This window comes from Paracoccidioides lutzii (genome assembly GCF_000150705.2).
Source record: "Paracoccidioides lutzii Pb01 unplaced genomic scaffold supercont2.2, whole genome shotgun sequence".
NCBI lineage: Eukaryota > Fungi > Ascomycota > Eurotiomycetes > Onygenales > Ajellomycetaceae > Paracoccidioides > Paracoccidioides lutzii.
The window spans coordinates 825,738-846,325 of record NW_015440948.1 but is presented as its reverse complement, the minus strand read 5'-3'; the positions used below and the strand labels follow the sequence as shown (position 1 = coordinate 846,325).

Sequence of the window (20,588 nt, the reverse complement as noted above, 5' to 3'; positions counted from 1 at the left end):
TGAGTTGGCCCGGCTGCCGTTAAGGCAACTAACATCAATATCAAACTTACTAACTAACGGCGAAAACAAGCTACGATCACTTATCAATGCTGATCATAGAATTTCTGAGCAGATTGGAATTGAACAGAGATATAGTCATGATGTCTCTCCTCGAGTCCTTATTTAGGATAAGCCATTGGAGGCACTTTATCCTATTTGACCCTCGAGAAATGCTAGTTGTTTGCGGTAGACTGACTGCAAATTTCCTGATTCAATGGTCATACTGTCTACCATGCGAACACGATGCGCATTTCTATTCCGGTACTTCCAAGTCTAGAGTGGATAATAGACGTACAAAATGGTACGGATACAGAATAAGGAATTGGCGGTGTCCCTGGCAAGCCGGAAACACAAAGATATCGGGAAAGGTGCAAACTATTCCACAGCCTATAGAACGCAGGATTTCCCGAATAACAGCGCCTGCCACCAGCCAGCATACTCTCCATGCTAACCACTTCGTCGCCCTGATGCGGCTGCTTGTTATTCAATATAACCGCAGGCATCGTTCTACATTATGAAAGTTGGTATTCGCGTTTCTTTCTACCGATGGCAATAGCCAGAATGGATAGCAAGTTAACTGAATTGATTTAAAGATGTAACCATTTACTAGTTACTGCATCAAGGCATCGATTTAGGGCTTAGTGGTTACCATCATGTTCCAGTTTGCCTCGTACCAGATGGTTCTGATGGTCGAAAGAAGTTACAGTGCTTCGATACCGTGTTCTTTTAGTAACTCATCCGAAGCCAACGTATGTGAAACGGATCGATCTTTTTACGCTCGCCAACTTGTATTTCAGTTGCAGCCTCCAACATGAATCGATTGAACTATAATAAAATATCCAGAGCAGAGTGGTAAGATTAGCCAACATTGTCAATCCATATCTTGAATTGAGTGCTGCATACCTGCAGCGAGATACACCAACAAAAATGTGGCAGATTCTCAAAATAACAGAATAAATTCCTAGAAGCTATCTCCTTCTAACTACCAATAAACGTGAGGATGGCAGTTACTCTTGAAACAATTTAGTAAGAACTGCATCCAATCCGAAATATTGTTGATGAGCAAGTATCCACACCAGTTTTAAGGATGGAGAAGGTCTCTTGATAGTTAACTAGTGAGTTAACGTAATCCGACACCCTTTTGATCACGACACCTATTTGATCAATCTTTCATTCCAGCCCTCCCAGGTCATTAAATTATCCAATATGGGAACCACCCTCAGCAGAGAAGCCTTCTAATCAAGAAGCTAAACTTTCATTAGCTATTAAAGCCTATAGAACGAATCGAAATTAAACTCTTAGAGCTGCTGCTAAGTCATTTCGCGTCCCCTACTCCTCACTATGTTATAGACTATACGGAGGCACTACTTGTTCAAATTCTCAACTTAACAGTCGAATGCTGACCTCTACGGAAGAAGAATCTCTAGTTTAATGGATAATATCCATGGATGAGAGATGACAGCCTCCCGAATCGCGATCGTACAAGATATGGCCCATCTACTACTTTCAGTGCGAGAATATGCTACTACAACTATTGCGGGGGTAAGGTGGGTGGAAAGATTTATCAAACGGCACTCTGAACTGGAGACTAGATTCTCACACAAGTATAACTACGAGCAAGCTTTATGCGAGAATTTAAAACTTTTACATGAATGGTTTACATTGGTGGATAATACTCTAAAGAGGTATGGAATTGTGCCGGAGGATACGTTCAACTTTGATGAGATTGGCTTTCTAATGGGAGTTATTACAACGGCCTGGGTGATTACTAGAGCTGAGAAAGAAGGCAAGCCATCTCTTATACAGCCAGGATATAGAGAATGGGCAACCGTGATTGAATCAGTCAATGCTACGGGCTGGAATCTACCTCCTATGATCATACTCTAGGGAAAGCTTCACCAATCCGCATGGTATGAGCAACTGCCAGCGGATTGGACAATTGGTCTTAGTGAGAAGGGTTGGACTACGGATGAGCTTGGCTTAATATGGCTGCGAGAGGTATTCAACAGACCATACTGAGGCTCGTACAGCTGGCAGATATAGACTGCTGATTATGATGGACATGGCAGTCATGCTACAGCCGTATTTGACAATGGGTCATCATATTATAGCTCTTTATATGCCTCCTCATTCCTCTCATCTACTGCAGCCATTAGATGTGAGCTGTTTTTCGCCACTAAGGATAGTGTACGGCAAGAAGATTGAGCCTCAACAGTTCCCAACTTATATCTTGGGGTTGCCCGTTGGTGGCTGCTATGTTGTTCTAGCCTAACTTCTGGTATGTAGAATAGTAGTAAAAGTTGGACATGAAGGTGGAAGTGTGAAAATTCAAGATATTGAAACAAACCACCACCACCGGGAAAAGTAAGAGTCAAAGGCAAAACCAAACTATAGTTATAGTTATGCATTCAAAGAGTTGGCGGAAAACTCCTCTATCGTAAATCTTTCGACACTATCTGCGAATTGCATTGGCCTATATTTAGCGCCAAGACTATCAAGCAATCATCGATCACAGATGTCGAGAGAATGTTTGTTTCCCAATATCTTCCTTTGTTCTCTTTGTATGTTTCATTGAAGCAGTGTAGTTAAACAAAAATTTAATCATCTAAGATCCTGGTGGAGAGTTAAGTCTGAGGGTGGATTTAAGGTTGGCTAGCCAGTAACTAACTAAGCTTAAGTTGAGCTGCGGCTCCATTAACTAGTTAAATTAGTTACAGCTTAATTGCATGTTTCCTTCTCTTCATTATTTTCCTGCCCCAAGAACACCAATTCATGGGTCCTTCTAGCATTTGAGCAACTTTTTATTAGAGCCACTGAACTCAAATCATCATACGAATTTGATGTATGTATCTAGAATTGAATTTGTGAGTTTACTGCTAATAATATTTTCAGGAAACTTCCGAAAGACGAAGCGGTCTCCTGAGCATCTCATCGCCAAGTGGATTCCATGTATTTATAGCAGCTAGGCTGAATTCTAATTACGATATTCTCAAGTTGACTCTTAAATCAACGACATCATATTTTGGACCAGAAATGTGCTTCTAGCAAGCATTTAAGAAAGGAACAAAAGAACGAGAGAATGTATCATGCATGATCACTCCATGCTCGCGAAACTCCCTGGTGTCAGCTCGGACATCAATGCTAGCATCATTGATAATGGCAACATACAACACCCTTCTACGGAAGGGACTAGTTCCCCACATCCTCCATTTGATAATATTCTTAATTTTCGTGATGTGGGAGCATATGTCAATCGCTTATGCGGATCACGGTATGAAAAACCGCCCCAGAAGGCCACCTCTCCGCCTGTTGGCCTTTTAGCCGTCGTACTGGTTCAACCTTTGGGTATCTGCTACGCAGTTACCGCACTATGGTTACTGGAATATTTCTATAATATTATCCAATGACCGTATGTCCTGTTCTCATATTGCTACCTGAGGAAACTGACAGTTTGCTCCATAACCACAGTGTTCTGAAAGAAGGTATCCTGTTCCGAAGTGCTAGGGTAATAATCTCTCCATTTTCCCTTGCTCTCCGTTTATTAATTATCTCTCTATATACCATCTTTTATTATTCATTTTGCGCTACGTACCGAATCCGCCAAATACCTTCTAGTGGATATATGGCGTTCTACCATTGCGGTTCCTTCTAAGCACCTCAATGGTAAAGCGGATGGAAAGCCATGCTTCACAAAACTCAACAATATTAGAACGCATTCCAGAAGTTTGCTAATGGTAAGAATTAAGCCGGACGATGCCTCACAACGGGATCAGGAGCGCTTTACCAATGAGCTACGTTTGGCTACTATTATTGATCTCAGGTCAACGTAAGGATATAACTCCCCCTATATCTGATGTGTATATCATAATGTCCTTATTATACCAGTTTCAGTTACTCCATAGAGTAGCCACTCTTTAATCCCACGGGCCTTAGTGATGATTCGATGTGCACGCATTATGCTGATCTAATACATGCAATCCCAGAACTGAGCATACCATGGCGGCCAATCGACGTCTTGCTAATGAACGAATCGCTGCAGAAGAAGCAGCAGAAACTTCTCCGCAACCGAAACCAATAGCAAATGATGAGCACCTCGTAAACCTTCCCGGAGTGCGTCGAATCATGCTCAGCCTGGCCGGGTGGAACTTCGAAAAGACATTGTTATGGAGATTAAGTTGGTTTAATATACTGTGAGTACGCATACTTAAGTTTTACATGCATTTGTTCAAAAGGAATCAAAGGCAGATATGGGAAATCAATCACATGTGCATGTACTTCTAATACTCACAGCGATCCATCTTCCTTTACAGAAAGTTCTTCTCCCTCCTTGCATCTGGTTACCGTGGTGCCGCCACGAGATTGATCGTCGAGCAAGCTATTGTTCCCCGCGGCCTCAATGGGCTTGCCCGTGATACGCTTACAGCCAGCCAGGCAGAGATCAAAGAACTGTTCGGATACCTAAGCGAACCTAGCATATATCCAACAGTCATACATTGCACGCAGGGCAAGGACCGCACAGGTTTAGTGATTATCCTGCTCCTGTTATTAGTCTCCTCTGGGGAGATGAAGAGGGAGGATAGTGGAGCAGAAGCACCCGGTGGAGAGGGATATGCAGCTCTGGGAAGGCCTCTAGACACGGTCGTAGTCACAGGAACAGGCAAAGCCAAGATCCCCCTCTCGGCAATAACGAGCGACTACCGCCTTTCGGAGGGAGAACTAATCCCCGAGCTGGAAGAGCGTTTGCGGGAGATGAATCAACTGGGGCTTCCGGATGAGTTTGCAAAGTGTTGGGATGGGTTTACGGAGGACGTTGTTGAGTTTTTGGAGGAGAGATATGGTGGCATTAGGGGCTATTTGAAAGCTGTTGGGGTGGAAGCGGGGGCTGTTGAGATGGTTAGGGCCCTGCTAGTGGCTTAAGGGCTAGGTTGCTAGCAGCTGGTTGGATCGGGTTGTTTAACTGGTTGTACGGCTGGTGACGATACAGCCTCAGAAGAGAGTTAAGCCCAAGATTTATTATCTTCTGGCATCCGTTTTCCGGGTTTGCGTTCCTTGTTGTTTATAGTTCCTTTCTTTCCCGCTGCCCTCCAAAAATCCCACAGCCCAGGATATGAAACATTAGGAAAACAAACATGACCGGGCAAGACCCTTTCTTTCCCTTTCTTTCCCTTTCCCGGATTCAAAGATGGAAGTCACGTGCCCTGGATTCTTTATCGGCAAAAGAATCCTCTTCTGGCCTTTGGAATTGTTATGTCCAATTATCCATGGTAATCTGATAGAAGACTGGACCTTCTAACAATAGCACAATCTACAAATGAAATACACATTAATCAAAAACACACAAAACTACCCTCCTTCCGGTGGTCCGGAAGAAGGAAACGAAATAAAAGATGGAAAACCACAGTGATCTGCCACAACAACAAGAACAGAAATAAAGACAAAAACAACAGAGAGATTCTTATGATACAATAAAGAGAAACAGGAGTGTGATCCATTTCTCCCGCTCTTAACGCAGTAAGGATATAATAATAAAAGCGTACTTCCCCTTTTTTCTAAACGCCCTCTGTTAAAGAGAATTGAAGACAAAGACCCAATTCTCGCTCGAACACTGTCAAGTCCATCCCTTGATTATCTACTGCCGCTCCTATCGTTCTGTCCGCGGGTCATGCAACTGGCCAGATGGCACGTAACCCCCCGTTTCCGCAATAGCTGAGGGTTCAGTTACCCCTCCGTTGGCAGCATGTTTATTTATGATGTATCTGTGATCAGCATTTCCCCTATCCCCCATGGAGTCAGTGGTTAGGGGCTGTTCGTAATGGACATCGACTTGGGGTTGAGATGTTTGTTGCATTGCGTTTACTAGGTTTGTCTCTGATATGCGTTTGCCCTGGGGGATGTGGTTGCGAGTTCTAACGGAGGGAAGAAGGTCGATTATGAAGGAAAAGACGTAGAAGGTGAATATGTATCCAATAACTGGTACAGGGCTCTGGTTAGATTCCTTTTCGTGCAATTGAGAAAAGGACGAAAGATAGTAATAAAAATCGCTGACTTACTCCACTCCATTACTGCAGCAATGTTTTTCTTTTTCTCCTGTTTGCCAGTAACTATAAATGTAATAGCAAGGGAAAACTCAACGAAGATAAATGCAAGTTTGGTCCAAAAGCTTGCCGCTAGAATAGTGTGTTGTCGATAATATATCCCGAGTCTTTGGTATTCTGCACACACAAAGACTGCACTCAGAATATATCCTCCCCTATGTCTCAGTTTTGTTTGATTAGGTCATATTCCACATATATTCTAGCACGGACGCAAACATATAAGAGTTCTTATGGGATGGGTGAGGGAGAACTTACATGAAAAGGAACAAACACCCATTGTGCAATATGGGAAATCTCAAGGTATCAAAAATTGACAGGAGAATCAGTCCGAGACCCCCAAACATGGAAAATACTATAGAGGTGATGGCAAATCCCTTATCCCACTTTCCCTTATTTCTGGCAAGTTGACCGGTATGTCGAAGCCATCGTTCCGACATGAATGAAAGGGTGAAAAGCACGGATGTAACAGTGCAAGCACCAATAAAGAGAGGTTTCAATCTTTGAGCACCGACATCTGAGATGTATCTGCGTTTGATGTATAATCCGTGTTAGAAACAAGGAGATGATGGATTGAAGGTTATTGGGATTAACATCCTCCTTACGCTATATTCTGGTATTTTCCCATGCTGTCATAATGTGGGCGTCCTTCAACAACGGCCCATCGTATGAGCAAGGTAAGAAGTGTAGCTATTATTTGTTGAGACCATATTAGCCTTTATCAGTATCTGGGGTTATAGCTCTTCCGAACTACCCACCTAGCCACATGGAGGACCCAATTACAGGGAAAACCCAAAACGATATAATCCACATTTTAAATCGTCCTTTTTGCTCCCGCACAAGAGAAGACGTGGTCTTAACCCGAAAAATATTTGTAAGGCAGAGAGCCCCGGGAGATACACCACAACGGGAGGTGTTACCGTGAAGGACAGGCGGATTGTCGCAGATGGGAAGTGTATGAAAATGTAAGACAGGTGATAATTATATGAACTTAGGAAATGCGGATAGGTTCAGTCTGGTCTCCGAATTGATAAAGGAGATGGGTTAGTAGAAGTATTCATGTTGTCAGTGGGCGATGGAATATCAATGTTCAGTATAACCGCGCAACAAGCCCATCACCTTCTTACCTCGTCATGAAAAGAAAGAAAGAAAAAGGGCACCGAAACATCACTGAGAGGTCATCTGGATTCCCTTCTATGTCATACAGTGGCTAATAAGGCCGGGCGCAATTCCTGAGTGTTGAGCTTGGGAAATGTAGAATCGAAACCGGCGCCGGCATAGAGGCTTTTAGAAGGATGTGGGATGAGTGGGAATGGGCGGAAGGAGTGTAAACAGGAGCAGGTCGAGTGAACCGCAAAGATGGCTAGCAAAGAGTATATGTATGGAGGTAGACAGCGAACCCTCAGAGAAAAGTCTGGGACGACGTCATCCAAGGTACCATCCCTTGGTGAACGGGGCAGAGGGAGCTCGGCATTCCTGTAGCTTAACGTCACGCCAAGGAAATACAGATACATGTGCATATGTTCCTCCCCACCAAGATAACGCGCGGAGATACCAGGGGTAGCGTTCCCCGATATTCTGCTGCAGCTTCCATATGGGATGCGATATTTGGGCTCAAAATATCAGTCCAACACGTGATTCATAAAATCATGTCTATTTCACTACGTGCAGGCGCTGCCCTCTCTCTGGCTGCTAAGGGAGGCGCATAGTAAGGACGCTTCCCAGCGGGTAATTTATGTGGGGACATTAATAGTACAAACGAAGCTCCAAGACAGCTGAATTTCCGTCGTGGCGTTTGTTGTAGAATATGAAACCCCGTTGTGTTGATGATGTCGAGGCTTCCGGAGCATTCTCAGAAGATAGCTACCTGCGACGACTGAAACAACCGCGGGCGCGGTCGAAACAGAGTTTTGTGCTGCTGGACGTAGACAGAAACACAGGAGAAGCTGAGGACTATTTTTGAGAGCTTGAAGATTAAAAAATATATCTGGGAATCTCATGCACTGTCGCTGACGCGCATAACTCGTGTATTCTACGTAAGAAATCGATGCAGTTCAAACACAAGGATTTTGACTTGAAAAGGGGCAGCCAACTCTTGTTTTTTATGATTTCTAGGCTGGCATTTTAGGGTTCGGGCTGCCACGTGTGAAATATCATTCTCGGCATGATGTCATTCATGTCAGCCACTCCCATATTCACAACATCTACAACTGTGAATGCGAGAAAGGCAAACAGATGTAATTAATTCATACATTGATGATGATGATGATGATGATGATGATGATGATTGCACCTATTGCAGAATTCGTGCTGATGAGATATTGAATCATTTCCATGTCCAAGCAAATGAGGTATTATATGCTTGCAGATGGCTTCTTTATGTCACAACAAAATCAGCATGATCCTCTCTTGTTTCCTTTATGGGGAGCAAATGAAGAGGGACTTGACCTATGGTACAACTCGGGATGTGACATCAATGAATCACAGCATATAATCTTCTGCTTGAAGCCTCAGAATACATTGCAATATTTGTATCAATACAGAACTGAACTGTCTTTAGGATGGTGGCTATTCTATTAATTCTGAGCTTTAAAACCGCTAATTCTCACAATAAAACACCATATTCTGTGTTCCTGCATGGTTCTTTCATTCCAGAATCCGCGTATCTAATTTGCAATGTTGAATGGACATTGAAATCGTAACTCGAAAAGATAAAGCGGACATGAGATCAAATTGCTCGACATGGGAAAATGCCTTGCTGACTTCCATTCTGGGGGAATGCGCATCCATCCATCGTCAAAACGATTACGAGGTTTCACGGTTAAAGATCTAGAGATTTTGATGGTATAGATATTATGTAATCTAGGAGGTTTGCGGGGGTTCGGGAGGCAGTTACGGGATGCCGTTGGGTTCGGCCCGACCCCGAAACTCAACCCTATAAAACAATAACTAAAGCGTACCAATGGTCGTCTGGGTATACTTTTTTGGTTGAGTAATAGTTTTCTCACAGAGTCCCCTGATGAATCGCTTTCCCATACGAACCATGCAATTAGTTTAATAAACCCAGTAGATCTACCTGCCTGCATTCCTCAAATTCTTTAATTCGCCCTTCCTATAAACCCCATGACAACACCCCTCACCTCCCATTCGCTTCGCAAGCCAGCCAACGGCATCAGTAATTCTACTGGGATGTTCTCTGTTCCAATGAAAACAACTTGTACCATGAATGGAGCGGATGTTCTGCTGGAGGTGTATTGGGGGGATGGAAGAGGTGAACTTGAACAGTGCAGGGATATCAGAGAAGGTAAAAGTGCACACGCAGTGTATAGATGTGGGGTGATTTCCGTGTAGTTATATAGATAAGCTATGATCAGTAACATTGATGCTGAGGTTCATTTGAAAAAAGGAAACTTACGTATGGATTCATGTATGTTTAAAACACTCCTGCCCATCGCCATCAAGTTGCCAAAGTGTGTAGTAGTATATAGCCGCTGCAGCCGCCCATATTTCACAGCTTCCTTGTGTGGCTCAATCGCCACGACTTCTGAACAGAACATAACTACGCTCAGCTCCATCGTCGACGTCACCGGAACAGACAGCGTATTGCAGTTCCGGTTTTCTCTGGCTGCGGACGATGTGTAGTGCTTTTATGATTGGTCCATATCATGCGGCGAATCTCGAGAGACAGTTGAGTAGGTGGGGGATCGGGATTGGGAGTGGGCTGCCGCTGTGATTTTCGGCGGGGCATGCCACTGCTTTCCTTATACAGGTGTAAGTTGCAGCCTTTGTATGCGATTGACATGGAAGCGCACATACACACACACACACACACACACACACAATATAAAAAATAATAAAAAAAAATAAAAAAAAAGAGTACAAGTTACGACATAGGACTGCAGACAGTTTGTGTATAAAGGTGTTGCTAGATTATTTAAGAATGACTAAATTCTACTCGCTGTACAAACGGAACTTATCCAGCCTATCCCTGCACATCTTTATCAGGGGCAATATGACTCGATTGGAACGCAAGAAGGTTGAAGCTCACTCATCTCCAAGGTTGGTTGTCACAAAGGATTTGTCAGGCGCAACAATATGATCAAAAGACAGGGGAATATTAGGAAGCATATTCTACCAGTGCAAAAGGACATTACCTCTTCATCAGCCGTTAATCCCATTGACAGGTAACGAATATTTTGGATAAAATCAGATCCCATCGTATAGAACATGTTTAAACCTAATCGGCCACAAAACACAAGGGGGAGGTATGAAATAGAAAAATAAAACAAAAGTATTAAAACGTCATTAAAGTCTACCGCCTGATATATAGCTGGAACCATCCCTTTATGAAAGAATAGTAGACCGCAATATTAATATCAATACGCAATACGCCTCAATCGTAATGAAAACGAAAAGCCAAAAAAAGGAAAATTAAAAGGCTATTAATAGAAGAGAAATTCAAACGAAGCCACCCTGTATGCAAATGTAGCTGTATACCAGGTACTATGTTTCCCGTTTCCTTTTTTTCCTCCTCTTCTCTATGAGTATTTAGAAATTACCAAGAATCACTTACCAGACAAGCCCGATAAGGAAAATAACCATAAATGGGAAGGGAGAGAAATTTAGCTGAAGGGGCACGAGTTGGTTGGGGAGAGAGAAGACGCAAATAATAGAAGGCGGAAAAAGGAGAAACACGATAAACCGATGACAGAAAATAAATAAATAATAAAAAAAAAAATGAAAAATGAAAAAAAAAAACAAGAGTAATTGTAACGCCGCTCACTCGAAAAAGTCTATTATTCCGTTTTATAACCGAAGCTAGGTATAGTGACGATAGTGACAATGACAACAACGATGACGATGGTAGATAAATGTCATGATAATGATAACGACGGTGGTATCATAGATAAGGAGCTAGCGGGCACGACGCTTTCGCAGGAGCGTACGACAAAGGCCATGCCCACCACTTGATTTTCGCAATTCACATCCACTTGGTGCCATGGGGTTCTCATTCATATCGACCTGCACGCCACTATCGCTGCTGCTACTCCCGCTACTCCTTTGAATAGACCTTGGTGACTCACATTGTTGAGAAGCATGCTGGACAACGAAGGGATCAGATGGCGAGTATGGTAAGTGGTTCAGCATGTAAGAGTCGCCGGATACGGAGCGATAGACAGGTTGATACGCGTCTATTGGTGGCGGCATCATATTTCGATATGGATGGGTCGAGTAGCTGTAGTGTGGGTCAATGGAAGCTAAAGGATATGTTTGGTAGGGAGAGTGGTGGTGGTGCATTGGGTAGGAGAATGTAGTCGAGACCGATCGAGAGCGTGGCGTCCGGTGTGGGTCACTTGGTAGTTGCGGTGGAGCTGGTTGATAGGAAGAACCGGGTCGAACTGTTTGATCTTCTGGGACGGTAAATGGCAGAGGCCGTTGATATATTTGCTGCTGTTGGTGACTGCGAGGTGGTGTGCCTGGATGCTGTTGCATCATGGGTGAGGGTATCGAAGGAGCTCGCGAACGAGATTTCTTCGCCGACGAGCTCGATGGTCGGCCTGGGGTTGGTGAGAAGTGCCCAGGAGACTCTGTGGCAGAACTATATCCACCCGGCATGGTCCGTCTCAGTTCAGGATATGCTTTCGGGGGCGACACATTCGTAGGTTGTTTGCCTTGTTTGCCCGCGATCTTTGGCTTGGCTTCATTTGTTGGATGGTCCTTAACCACCGTGCGTTGAGAACCATTGGGGTTGCCATCAAGTTTTCTTTTTCTCTCCAATGCATCAAGTTCCCGCTGCGAGAGCTTGACTTTAATTTGCCCTTGCATTTGAGCACGACGTATTTTCCCTAGAGCCCGGTCTACAAGTTGTATTTGTTTGTCTCGCCTTGCCAGCTGAATGGCGTAGGACATCGTGCTATTCGGATCCCTATCAACGAGGCCATATTCGTCCTGGTCATCATCACTCGAGAATTCCTCATCTTCTTCATCATAAAATCCATAAGTTCCTTTCCTGCATGCGCGGGACTCATAATCAAGAGGGCCCAGCATTCCCATCTCCCTGTTACCCGACCGGTTTGGATCGAAAGGTAAACCAACAGGTCGTGCACCATGATCGTCATCGTCATCATCGTAGCCATCATTATCTAGCTGCTCTATTCTAACAGACTCATCCAGTTGCTTCGCCCAACCCCCCTTGTTGGATCTCCCCATTCGTGCCCCTGAAGGTCTTCCCCATAGGGGCGAATCGTAAGGAGTTCGCGGCCGACCATCTAGACCGCCTCCTCTGAAAAAGCATTCTCGATCGGTTTGTCCATAAAGGAAGCATGACCCAGAACGGTCACGCCAGTAGCCCCAATGAGCCACAGTGCGGTGGTTAATGGGGAAGCCCAGAGACCCATGGGCACGCAAATGACGAGTAATGTCGTGTATAATTGTGATGTTGTAGCCCGGAACCCAGCGATTTCCAAGTCGCGTCCCTCCAACTTACCAATTCCGTACGAGCCACCAATAGCTAGGAGGATGACGAAGAGAAGGGTGAGGTTCGTAAGCAGACTGTAGATGCTGAGCATGACAAAGACAACGGCATAGTTGCTGGAGAAGTAGCTCAGATTGTAGTTCACACGGCTCTGGATGTCGACGAAGTTGGCTGGCTTGGAAATCCGTTTGATGTCGAAAAATTCGGAGAGGGGTTTGAGATTAGAGAAGCGGGAAGTAAGAGACTGCGAGCGGACGCCGGCGAACCTGTCGGACAGGTTGAACCGCGAGGTCAGGGTATCGAGCGGTATCTGGAGGCGAGCCATTCTGTGATTGAATTAATGACTGAACGTTCCGCGGAGATGTGATAATTGGGTTCTCGAAAATATTTCGAGGGTTCTCTATCGAAGCACAGTATTAATATCTCTTTAAAAGCATAAAGACAAGTTTGTGACAAGGTTTGCATTTTGAATCCAAAACCGGGAAAACAGTCACGTACTCTTGGAATTTGGCTTCTACTTGCGGTAGAATTGCAGGTAAATACGTCAGATACGGGTTTCCTTGCAATGCTGCTCGGGGGGTGTATAGTTCTGGAATAGACCGGGGAAACAGGCAATACTGCAAGAGATGTCTATATGGCTGTTGAATGGAAGATGAAATCGAGATAGAATGAATGTTAACAGGCAGAACGCAATTTGGTCTCGTTTGCGCAGGCCGAAAAGAGCAAAGCTGAGCCGCAATTGTGGAGCCCGATACGCTAAACCAGAAAAGGAACGATGACTCAGCAGCGTTTTGCCATTAAGGGGAAATCTGTCACGTGTGAAAAAGCTCCTGATTGGGTTTAGTGTTAAGGTGGCGGGAGGGGATCGAATCTCAGAGGTAAAGTAAAGGGGAGAGAATATGAAAGAATGATGGAAAAGAATGAAAAACAAAATAGAATAGAACAAGATATAAAAAATGTATTGAGGAGGCAGTTAGAAATTGGCAAGAGAGACGGTAAATCGAATTTGTAATAACGTTGTCGTTCAATCTCGGTATCTACTCGGCGTATTGCTGCAGTGGTTGGGTCCCGCCTTTACGCCTTAACTGGGCACCCCGAAAATAATAGGCCCAGTAGCCTCCATCTTAGCCGCCGCTGCTACTCGTCTACCAAAACACAGAGGAAAATAGCATACAACAAGCGGCAAGGGAGGAGGAAAGGAAAAGAAAAGAGGAGCACAAGGGCAAGACAGGGCGAGGGCTACCCATTTAAATATTCGAAACCCGTTCCCGTCACCATTGTCGTCGTGTACTCGTCTGCCCGCCCGCCTGCAAATTCCCACATTCTCATCACAACAGCGTTGTTTTATTCTCTCTGTCGACTTGCCCGCTGCAAGGCTGCATTGATTGATTGGTCCACGTTGAAACCCAGCCTGTTTCCAGCGGAGAAAGAAAATCGGCAAGGACAAAAAGGTCTCAAAAATAAGTAAAAATAAAAATGAAAATGAAAATTGAAAAATTGAAAAAGCAATAAGGCACAGGGAAAGGGAACCTCACACTTCTTCCATACTATTAATTATAACACTACGTGCCCGCCTTTGTTCGCCTGTCCTTTGACTCCAACTACGAACCCCCGTTTCGTTGGGCGCCAAATTTCTCGTCTGTTGGCAATCGGACCCCGAGTCTCTTCTGGCCCAAAATGAGGCACTCGCTGGCAAGATTCTTTCTCGTCCTATCATCCCTGCTGGTGTTGGTGGCGGCGTGGAGCAAAGAAGGTTTGATACTCCCGTTCACTTCTAGGCCCTTGTTTGAACCTGTTCTACTCCTTCCCTCACATGAATATCTCGTGCGTGATGCTGACCACTGTTAGACCATGAGATATTCCGTCTGCGAGATGAGTTGCATCAGACCGAAGGTTCCAATGTTACTTTCTACGGTGCGTATCCGACCCTATTATATATAAACACCTATTCCATTGAAATTGAGGCAAACAATGCAACCATCCCTCTGCATTGGAATTAGAAATAGGGAAATTTTTTGTTTAAAAAAAAGGCAACAATCCAATCCACTAACACAGCCCCAGACTTCCTCGGCGTAAAACCCACCGTCTCTCAAGCAGACCTCCTCAAAGCTTTCCGCCAAAAATCCAAACAACTTCATCCCGACAAAGTCAAACGTGCCTTCATTGCGACCTATTCCATCAAGAAACACAAGCAATCTCGGGATTCCAAGGGCAAAAAACCCTCTGTGCACCTCTCCCATGGCCCCTCGGAACGCGAAATCGCCCACGCCGTCAAACTCGCTACAGAACGCTATGCGCGCCTAGGCGTCGTCCATAATATCCTCAGGGGCCCAGGGCGCGAACGCTATGATCATTTCATGCGCAATGGGTTTCCTACGTGGAAGGGGACTGGTTACTACTACTCTCGTTTCAGGCCTGGCTTAGGGACTGTGTTGTTCGGGTTGTTTATTGCTTTTGGCGGGGCCGCGCATTACGGTGCGTTGATTTTGAGCTGGAAGCGGCAGAGGGAATTTGTGGATCGGTATATCAGACATGCCAGACGTGCGGCGTGGGGTGATGAGTTGGGGATCCGCGGAATTTCGGGACTGGGTGAATCTAATAGTGGTGCCGGTACGGGTTCCGGGACAGATAATGGTGAAGGCGCTGTGGCTGTGAATCGTCGTCAGAAACGTATGATGGATAAGGAGAATCGCAAGGAAGGCAAGAAGAGTGGTAAACCGCGATCATCTGGATCTGCGACGCCCAGCGAAGGCGTGATTGGCCCTACTGGCGACAGGAAGCGCGTGATGGCGGAGAACGGCAAGATTCTTATTGTTGATTCTGTGGGGAATGTGTTCTTGGAGGAGGAGAATGAGGATGGGAAGAAAGAGGAGTTTTTGTTGGACATTGAGGAGATCCGGAAGCCAACTATAAGGGAAACATTTGCCTTCAAGGTACCTGTGTGGGCGTATCGGAAGACTGTTGGGAAGTTGATGGGTGGTGGCCATTTGGGAGATGAGGGCGGAGAGGTGCTGGTTGGAGGGGGTGTGGATGCTGACGTCGATGAGCCTGTGGATGTGGGCAATAAGAAGCGGTCTAATAACGGCACGCCGAGAAGAAGGGGGAAGAAGAGTTGATTCTGATTCCGATTGGTTGGTTGATTGTTTCTGCGCAGACCCGTCTAGCCATCTTTTTGTTCCTTTTCTTCTTGGTTCCAATCTGATATGAGGCAATGCCTTTGATAAAAATAGGGAGATCTGTATTATACGTTTTGCTACGTTTTATATATTCTTCTTTCTCCATGTACAATCAAGCTATAGATATCCCTCTGTATCTGCCTTGGGTATGAAAACTGGGTCGTTAAATGGCGAATCAATTGTTTACTTTTTAATTTTGTCTCTATCGCTGTGGATGGGAAGAAGGAAAGAAACGCATGTAAGTGAAGCAGAAAATAAAGAGGAATAGGAGATACAATATCAAATAAATAAATAAATAAATATACATTCTCTGATGCTATACTCCGTACGCAGGAGACGCTTGGCTGGTGTTGACCGGCTGGTTTGCTGCCCTTGTCAAGCTCCTAGCAGGACATTACACATAGAAATATCTAGTTTTCATTTCATGTTGTCATCAATTCTTTGGCATGTCATAAATTCGTTTCATGAAAATTACACCAAAAACAGACAACCAAAAACGTACAAAATAAAAAATTGCCAGCATAAAAAAAGCCATAAAAACAGTCTTGATGCGGCGAAGACTTTGTGGAAAAACGGGTAGGTTCTCCCAAATCCCCTTCCGTCAGATCCAAAGTACATACATGTACATGTACGTATATTCATACACAGCATAAGTGTACAATCTGCGGGCCCTCTCAGCGGGCCACTCCCGGAAGCTAATATGCCTCTTTGTCCCAAATTCCCAAATGTGCATCCCCACACTCCGGAACCCGTTTACACAAACATCTTGGCCAACGACACCAACCCACCCACACTGTCACCCACCCCACCCCAGCCTCCCCCACCTCCAAGAACTGAATTCAACCCACCCACGTTATTACGTTCTTTGTAACCCCCTCCCCCTCCCAAGGAGGGCGGCAGCCGTATTCCAACCACAGACAACAGCTTCTGCAGCACCCCGCCCGTAATCAACGGCACGATAACCAGCAGAAACACCTTGAGAGGCCGCCGGCGCGCATAGTGCAGGATGTCGCGGAACAGTCGTCTGATCTTGCGTAGCACGCGCCATACAAAACCCAAACGGGGCTTGGCGCGGCGCGATGAGGACGAGGCCTGGCTGCCAATTGAGAAGATTGAGGGTGTTGAGCGGTTAGCGTGTCCGCCTATACTGAAGAGGGAGGAGGTGGTGCTGTTGCGGTGGTGGCGGGAGGTAGTTGAGTGTCTGTCCCGACTGTGCTGGAGGCGGTGACTGCTGGTACTGCCACGGCTGTTGCTGCGATTGAGCCCGCTGAAGGGGTAGAGCCAACTCATTGTTTCGTCAGGGGGGAGAAGAACTGCTGGTTTAGTTATTTGTGGTGGTATTGGAATGGGGTTTTTATGCAGGTAATCGAGGCTGCAGGTGCAGTTGGATTAGGTTAGCTGACTAGAACGGATAGCCTGGTTCTCATGCAGCGGAATTGAAATCTTGAAATATAAATCGGGTTTGATATGGAACCGCTTGTGTATGGCTGAAGTGGAGGACCCGCTGGTGACTTGGCGCAATTCAGGGGGCTGGAGATGGAGTCTGGAAGGAGCCTATCTTGATTTCTCTGTCCATACCATCAACTAGGCGGCTGTTAAAGAGAAGAAAAGCCAATTGATAGTTAGCCGATGGTATTGAGTATTGACATGCAATAACATGGAGTATATATCTCCTCATGTTCGTCTGTCGAGTTGGTTCAAGTGTTTATGGCGAGGCTGGCTAGTGGATATATCAGCTAGTCCTATGATAGTTAGCGCTTATTTAAATGAAGTTAGAGTAATCACGTGGTAATTTTAAAATTAAGGTTCTCATGTGATTTATGCCAAGGCCATACGTCATCGTCCAACCAAGATATATTCAACCCGAACACAAATGGATGGACCTTTCTGGGGTTGGTAAACACTAAGCAATATCTTCAACGCCATATATTAAGTCTTAGTGTGGTCTACTATATATATAATATATTTTCGAAATTTGTTGTTTATATTGCCTATTATCTGCTTGATGTATAGTCGCTCTCTGGAAGTTGGGCCGACTCATAATGGCAGGTAAGGAACTCACCTGATATTTTTACATTTTCAGATGCTGATGATTATCCAACAACTTCCAGGACTAGACTATTGTATGTTCCCTTGTATTTTATTACTTTTACCCTTTAAAATTTACCTACTACTTACCATCACATCAGATAAAATCCTAGAGATAGATCCCTCAGCCACAGAACAACAGATCCGCGTTGCCTATAAACGGTTCGTCGTAGCCCTGAAACTTACCCCTTGTAAAGTGGGAAAATTCTCCCCCACCAAATTCAACTGATGGGAATTTGTATATAGCACCGCTCTAAAATCCCATCCAGACCGCGTCCCCACCAACTCCCCCGAACGCCCCTCCCGCGAAGAAACCTTTAAACAAGTCAACGAAGCATACTACGTCCTCTCAGACCCCACCCGCCGTCGCCAATATGACAACGAACGCCAACGGCAACAACAGCAGCAGCAGCAGCAAAAACAGCCAGGGGAACAGAGAAAGTCCCGTCCGCAACCCTCCTATTCCCCAGGCCCGGAAACAGAGTCCGCTTCCTTCGCCTCCGACCAGTTTGGCACCATGTTCGAAGAAATGCTGCGCGAGGAAGGTCTTTCAGAAGAGGATACATTGAATGGAGGTACGAGGCCGACGGGCAGCTTTTGGGCTATTGTGGGCGGGCTTAGTGGGGCAGCGCTTGGGTTTATTATTGCAAATTTCCCCGGGGCTTTGGCAGGTGCTGTTGCAGGGAATAGGTTGGGTGCTATAAGGGATTCTAAAGGGAAGAGCGTTTACGAGGTTTTTCAGGCGTTGCCGGGGGAAGATAAGGCGAAGTTTTTGGGGGAATTGGCGGCGAGGGTTTTGAGGTCTGCCGTTTCATGAATTTGAGGACTGATGGAATGTTCTTGGGTTGAAGGTTGTCGAGTTTAAGCCTGCGGGATGGCTTGGGTCGTTATGAAGCATTTTGTGAGTTACTGGTTTTTAAGGATACCTAGGTAGGTATATTCTTTCAACATTGGTTCTTGACATTGGTTACTTGATTTGTCCGTTCGATATCCGGATATTATGTAGACAGTTATAGTCCTCCTTAAGAACATATTTCACAGTGATAAAAAACATCACCAATATCTGTATGGAGATAGACGTCTACAGGCTGCAGAGCAGGAAAGAATAGATCGTACATTTAGAAATTCTGGATGGCTTAAAGGCTTGTCCTTATGCTCTCTAACCGTGCACACGTAGTATTTGACAGGGAGATTATATTATGAAGCCAATTAGCAGGTTTCGCTCCCGAGCTGACAATGCATGGATTGATTGAATTGACCTCGGAGTAATAAAGTTATCGGAAATAGTCTAACAAAATCTCCGTACCGTAGGAACGCAGCTCGGAGTACTGTGTGCTTTCAGTTGTATTTTATACAAACAAAAAATAAGAGAAAGAAAAGAAAAGAGAAGAAAAGACCGCTTCTTCAAGACGAATATGTCTAATTACTACGTAAATTGACTTTGATATTATTCGTACTGTAAACGGATGTGAGAACTAACAAGTAGTTAACTAACTAACTAGGGTTTTGAGCTTAGTAACGTGACCGACCACTAAACGAGCCGGACCACTAAACGAGCCAGGGATTCGAAAACACCGCACTACGTTGGAAATCGAATATCCTCACAACCACAAATTATTTAATTAAAGATATTAAAGATATTAATAGAATGATTTCCTAATTACATATATTTTTGGTGGTTCAAATAAATAGACGTGTTGATGGCTTGCAAATTTGGCCACTTCAGGAAACATGTGGTGGAGACAGCAGATCAATTTGAGGAGTAGGAGGATTTGACAGTATGGTGGAATTAGGATTTTGAGGCTTTGAGACACTGAGGCTGACCTTATTTCCTGAATAGAAAGGTTGTATAGGGCCAGGGAGATCAGAAACCAGCATGCTAGACTGCTTCTGCCAGTGCCTTGCAGCAGGTGTAGCAGCGCTGCTCAATCTGCATTTTTCCACATGAATTCATATGAGCATGTTCTTCCTTCTCTGCTAGAAGCTGCAGCTTCTTTGCTGCCCTAGCTTCTCTCTGAGCCTCACATTCAATTTTTTTTCATGCTTTTTCATCTTCTTTGGCCTTGTGTGAAGCTTCCAAAGCTGCCTGCTGCTCAAGCTGCTTTCTTTGAGCTACCTCAGCTATGTGAGTCTTTTGAATTTCACATTGAAGTCATTTCTGAGCTGCTTGAGCAATCTTCTCAGTTTTTACTTTCTCTGCAGTCTGCAGAGCTTCATGAGCCTGCTGAACTTTGATGAGTGAATAGAACTGTGCTTGACCTGACTTCTCAGAGTCAAATAGACCTAGTCCTTTGCCATGCCGCCAGCGCTTCTTTTCCAAGCTTAACACCTCAGTGAGAGCCTTATTTTCATGTGAGAGAATCTCATTTTGAAAGACTAGCTTCTCACTAGCATGAAAAACCTTCTCAAGCTTATCAGTCAGTTGACTTTACTGAATTTGAATTCTTTGAAGATTAGACTGCAAAGCTCAGGTAGACAGTGGTGTAGAAGACTCTTTTTCATCTGAAGATCTTGCTGATTTTTGAATTTGCTGAAGAATAGACTTAGAATTCAAAGAATATACACCAGCAGCAGCAAAGGCAGATTCAATATTCTTAGAAATAAAGGACTGGCTTCACACAGATTTGAAAATCACATAAAAGCTTTGTTTAATAAGGTGAACAAAGCCATAGGAGCTGAAGAGTATTTTATTTGACTCCTGTATGTAGGTGCTGGCTA

At 44.7% G+C, this 20,588-nt stretch overlaps 6 protein-coding genes across 6 annotated transcripts; 3 read left to right on the top strand and 3 right to left on the bottom strand.

Annotated features, from left to right (window-relative positions):
* Window positions 1-3,140: 3,140 nt before the first annotated feature.
* PAAG_00904 (hypothetical protein) lies at window positions 3,141-4,956 on the top strand (the record flags this gene model as incomplete). Its single annotated transcript, XM_015844175.1, has 5 exons — window positions 3,141-3,412; window positions 3,508-3,544; window positions 3,786-3,865; window positions 4,023-4,229; window positions 4,350-4,956. 5 exons carry the CDS (start codon window positions 3,141-3,143, stop codon window positions 4,954-4,956), a joined length of 1,203 nt encoding a protein of 400 aa, XP_015700956.1.
* Window positions 4,957-5,680: 724 nt separating this feature from the next.
* Window positions 5,681-6,759, bottom strand: PAAG_00903 (hypothetical protein; the record flags this gene model as incomplete). Its single annotated transcript, XM_002796998.1, has 4 exons — window positions 5,681-6,009; window positions 6,090-6,289; window positions 6,390-6,659; window positions 6,737-6,759. 4 exons carry the CDS (start codon window positions 6,757-6,759, stop codon window positions 5,681-5,683), a joined length of 822 nt encoding a protein of 273 aa, XP_002797044.1.
* Window positions 6,760-11,045: 4,286 nt separating this feature from the next.
* On the bottom strand, window positions 11,046-12,931 carry PAAG_00901 (prenylated Rab acceptor 1; the record flags this gene model as incomplete). Its single annotated transcript, XM_015844174.1, has 2 exons — window positions 11,046-12,400; window positions 12,460-12,931. 2 exons carry the CDS (start codon window positions 12,929-12,931, stop codon window positions 11,046-11,048), a joined length of 1,827 nt encoding a protein of 608 aa, XP_015700955.1.
* A 1,352-nt stretch (window positions 12,932-14,283) lies between these two features.
* PAAG_00899 (DnaJ domain-containing protein) lies at window positions 14,284-15,722 on the top strand (the record flags this gene model as incomplete). Its single annotated transcript, XM_002796994.1, has 3 exons — window positions 14,284-14,359; window positions 14,455-14,520; window positions 14,668-15,722. 3 exons carry the CDS (start codon window positions 14,284-14,286, stop codon window positions 15,720-15,722), a joined length of 1,197 nt encoding a protein of 398 aa, XP_002797040.1.
* Window positions 15,723-16,535: 813 nt separating this feature from the next.
* PAAG_00898 (hypothetical protein) lies at window positions 16,536-17,072 on the bottom strand (the record flags this gene model as incomplete). The annotated part of the gene is made up of 1 exon (XM_002796993.2): window positions 16,536-17,072. The coding sequence occupies one exon, from the start codon at window positions 17,070-17,072 to the stop codon at window positions 16,536-16,538; it is 537 nt and encodes a 178-aa protein (XP_002797039.1).
* Window positions 17,073-17,865: 793 nt separating this feature from the next.
* On the top strand, window positions 17,866-18,687 carry PAAG_00897 (DNAJ domain-containing protein; the record flags this gene model as incomplete). Its single annotated transcript, XM_002796992.2, has 3 exons — window positions 17,866-17,905; window positions 17,972-18,032; window positions 18,117-18,687. The coding sequence occupies 3 exons, from the start codon at window positions 17,866-17,868 to the stop codon at window positions 18,685-18,687; spliced, it is 672 nt and encodes a 223-aa protein (XP_002797038.2).
* Window positions 18,688-20,588: the final 1,901 nt, after the last annotated feature.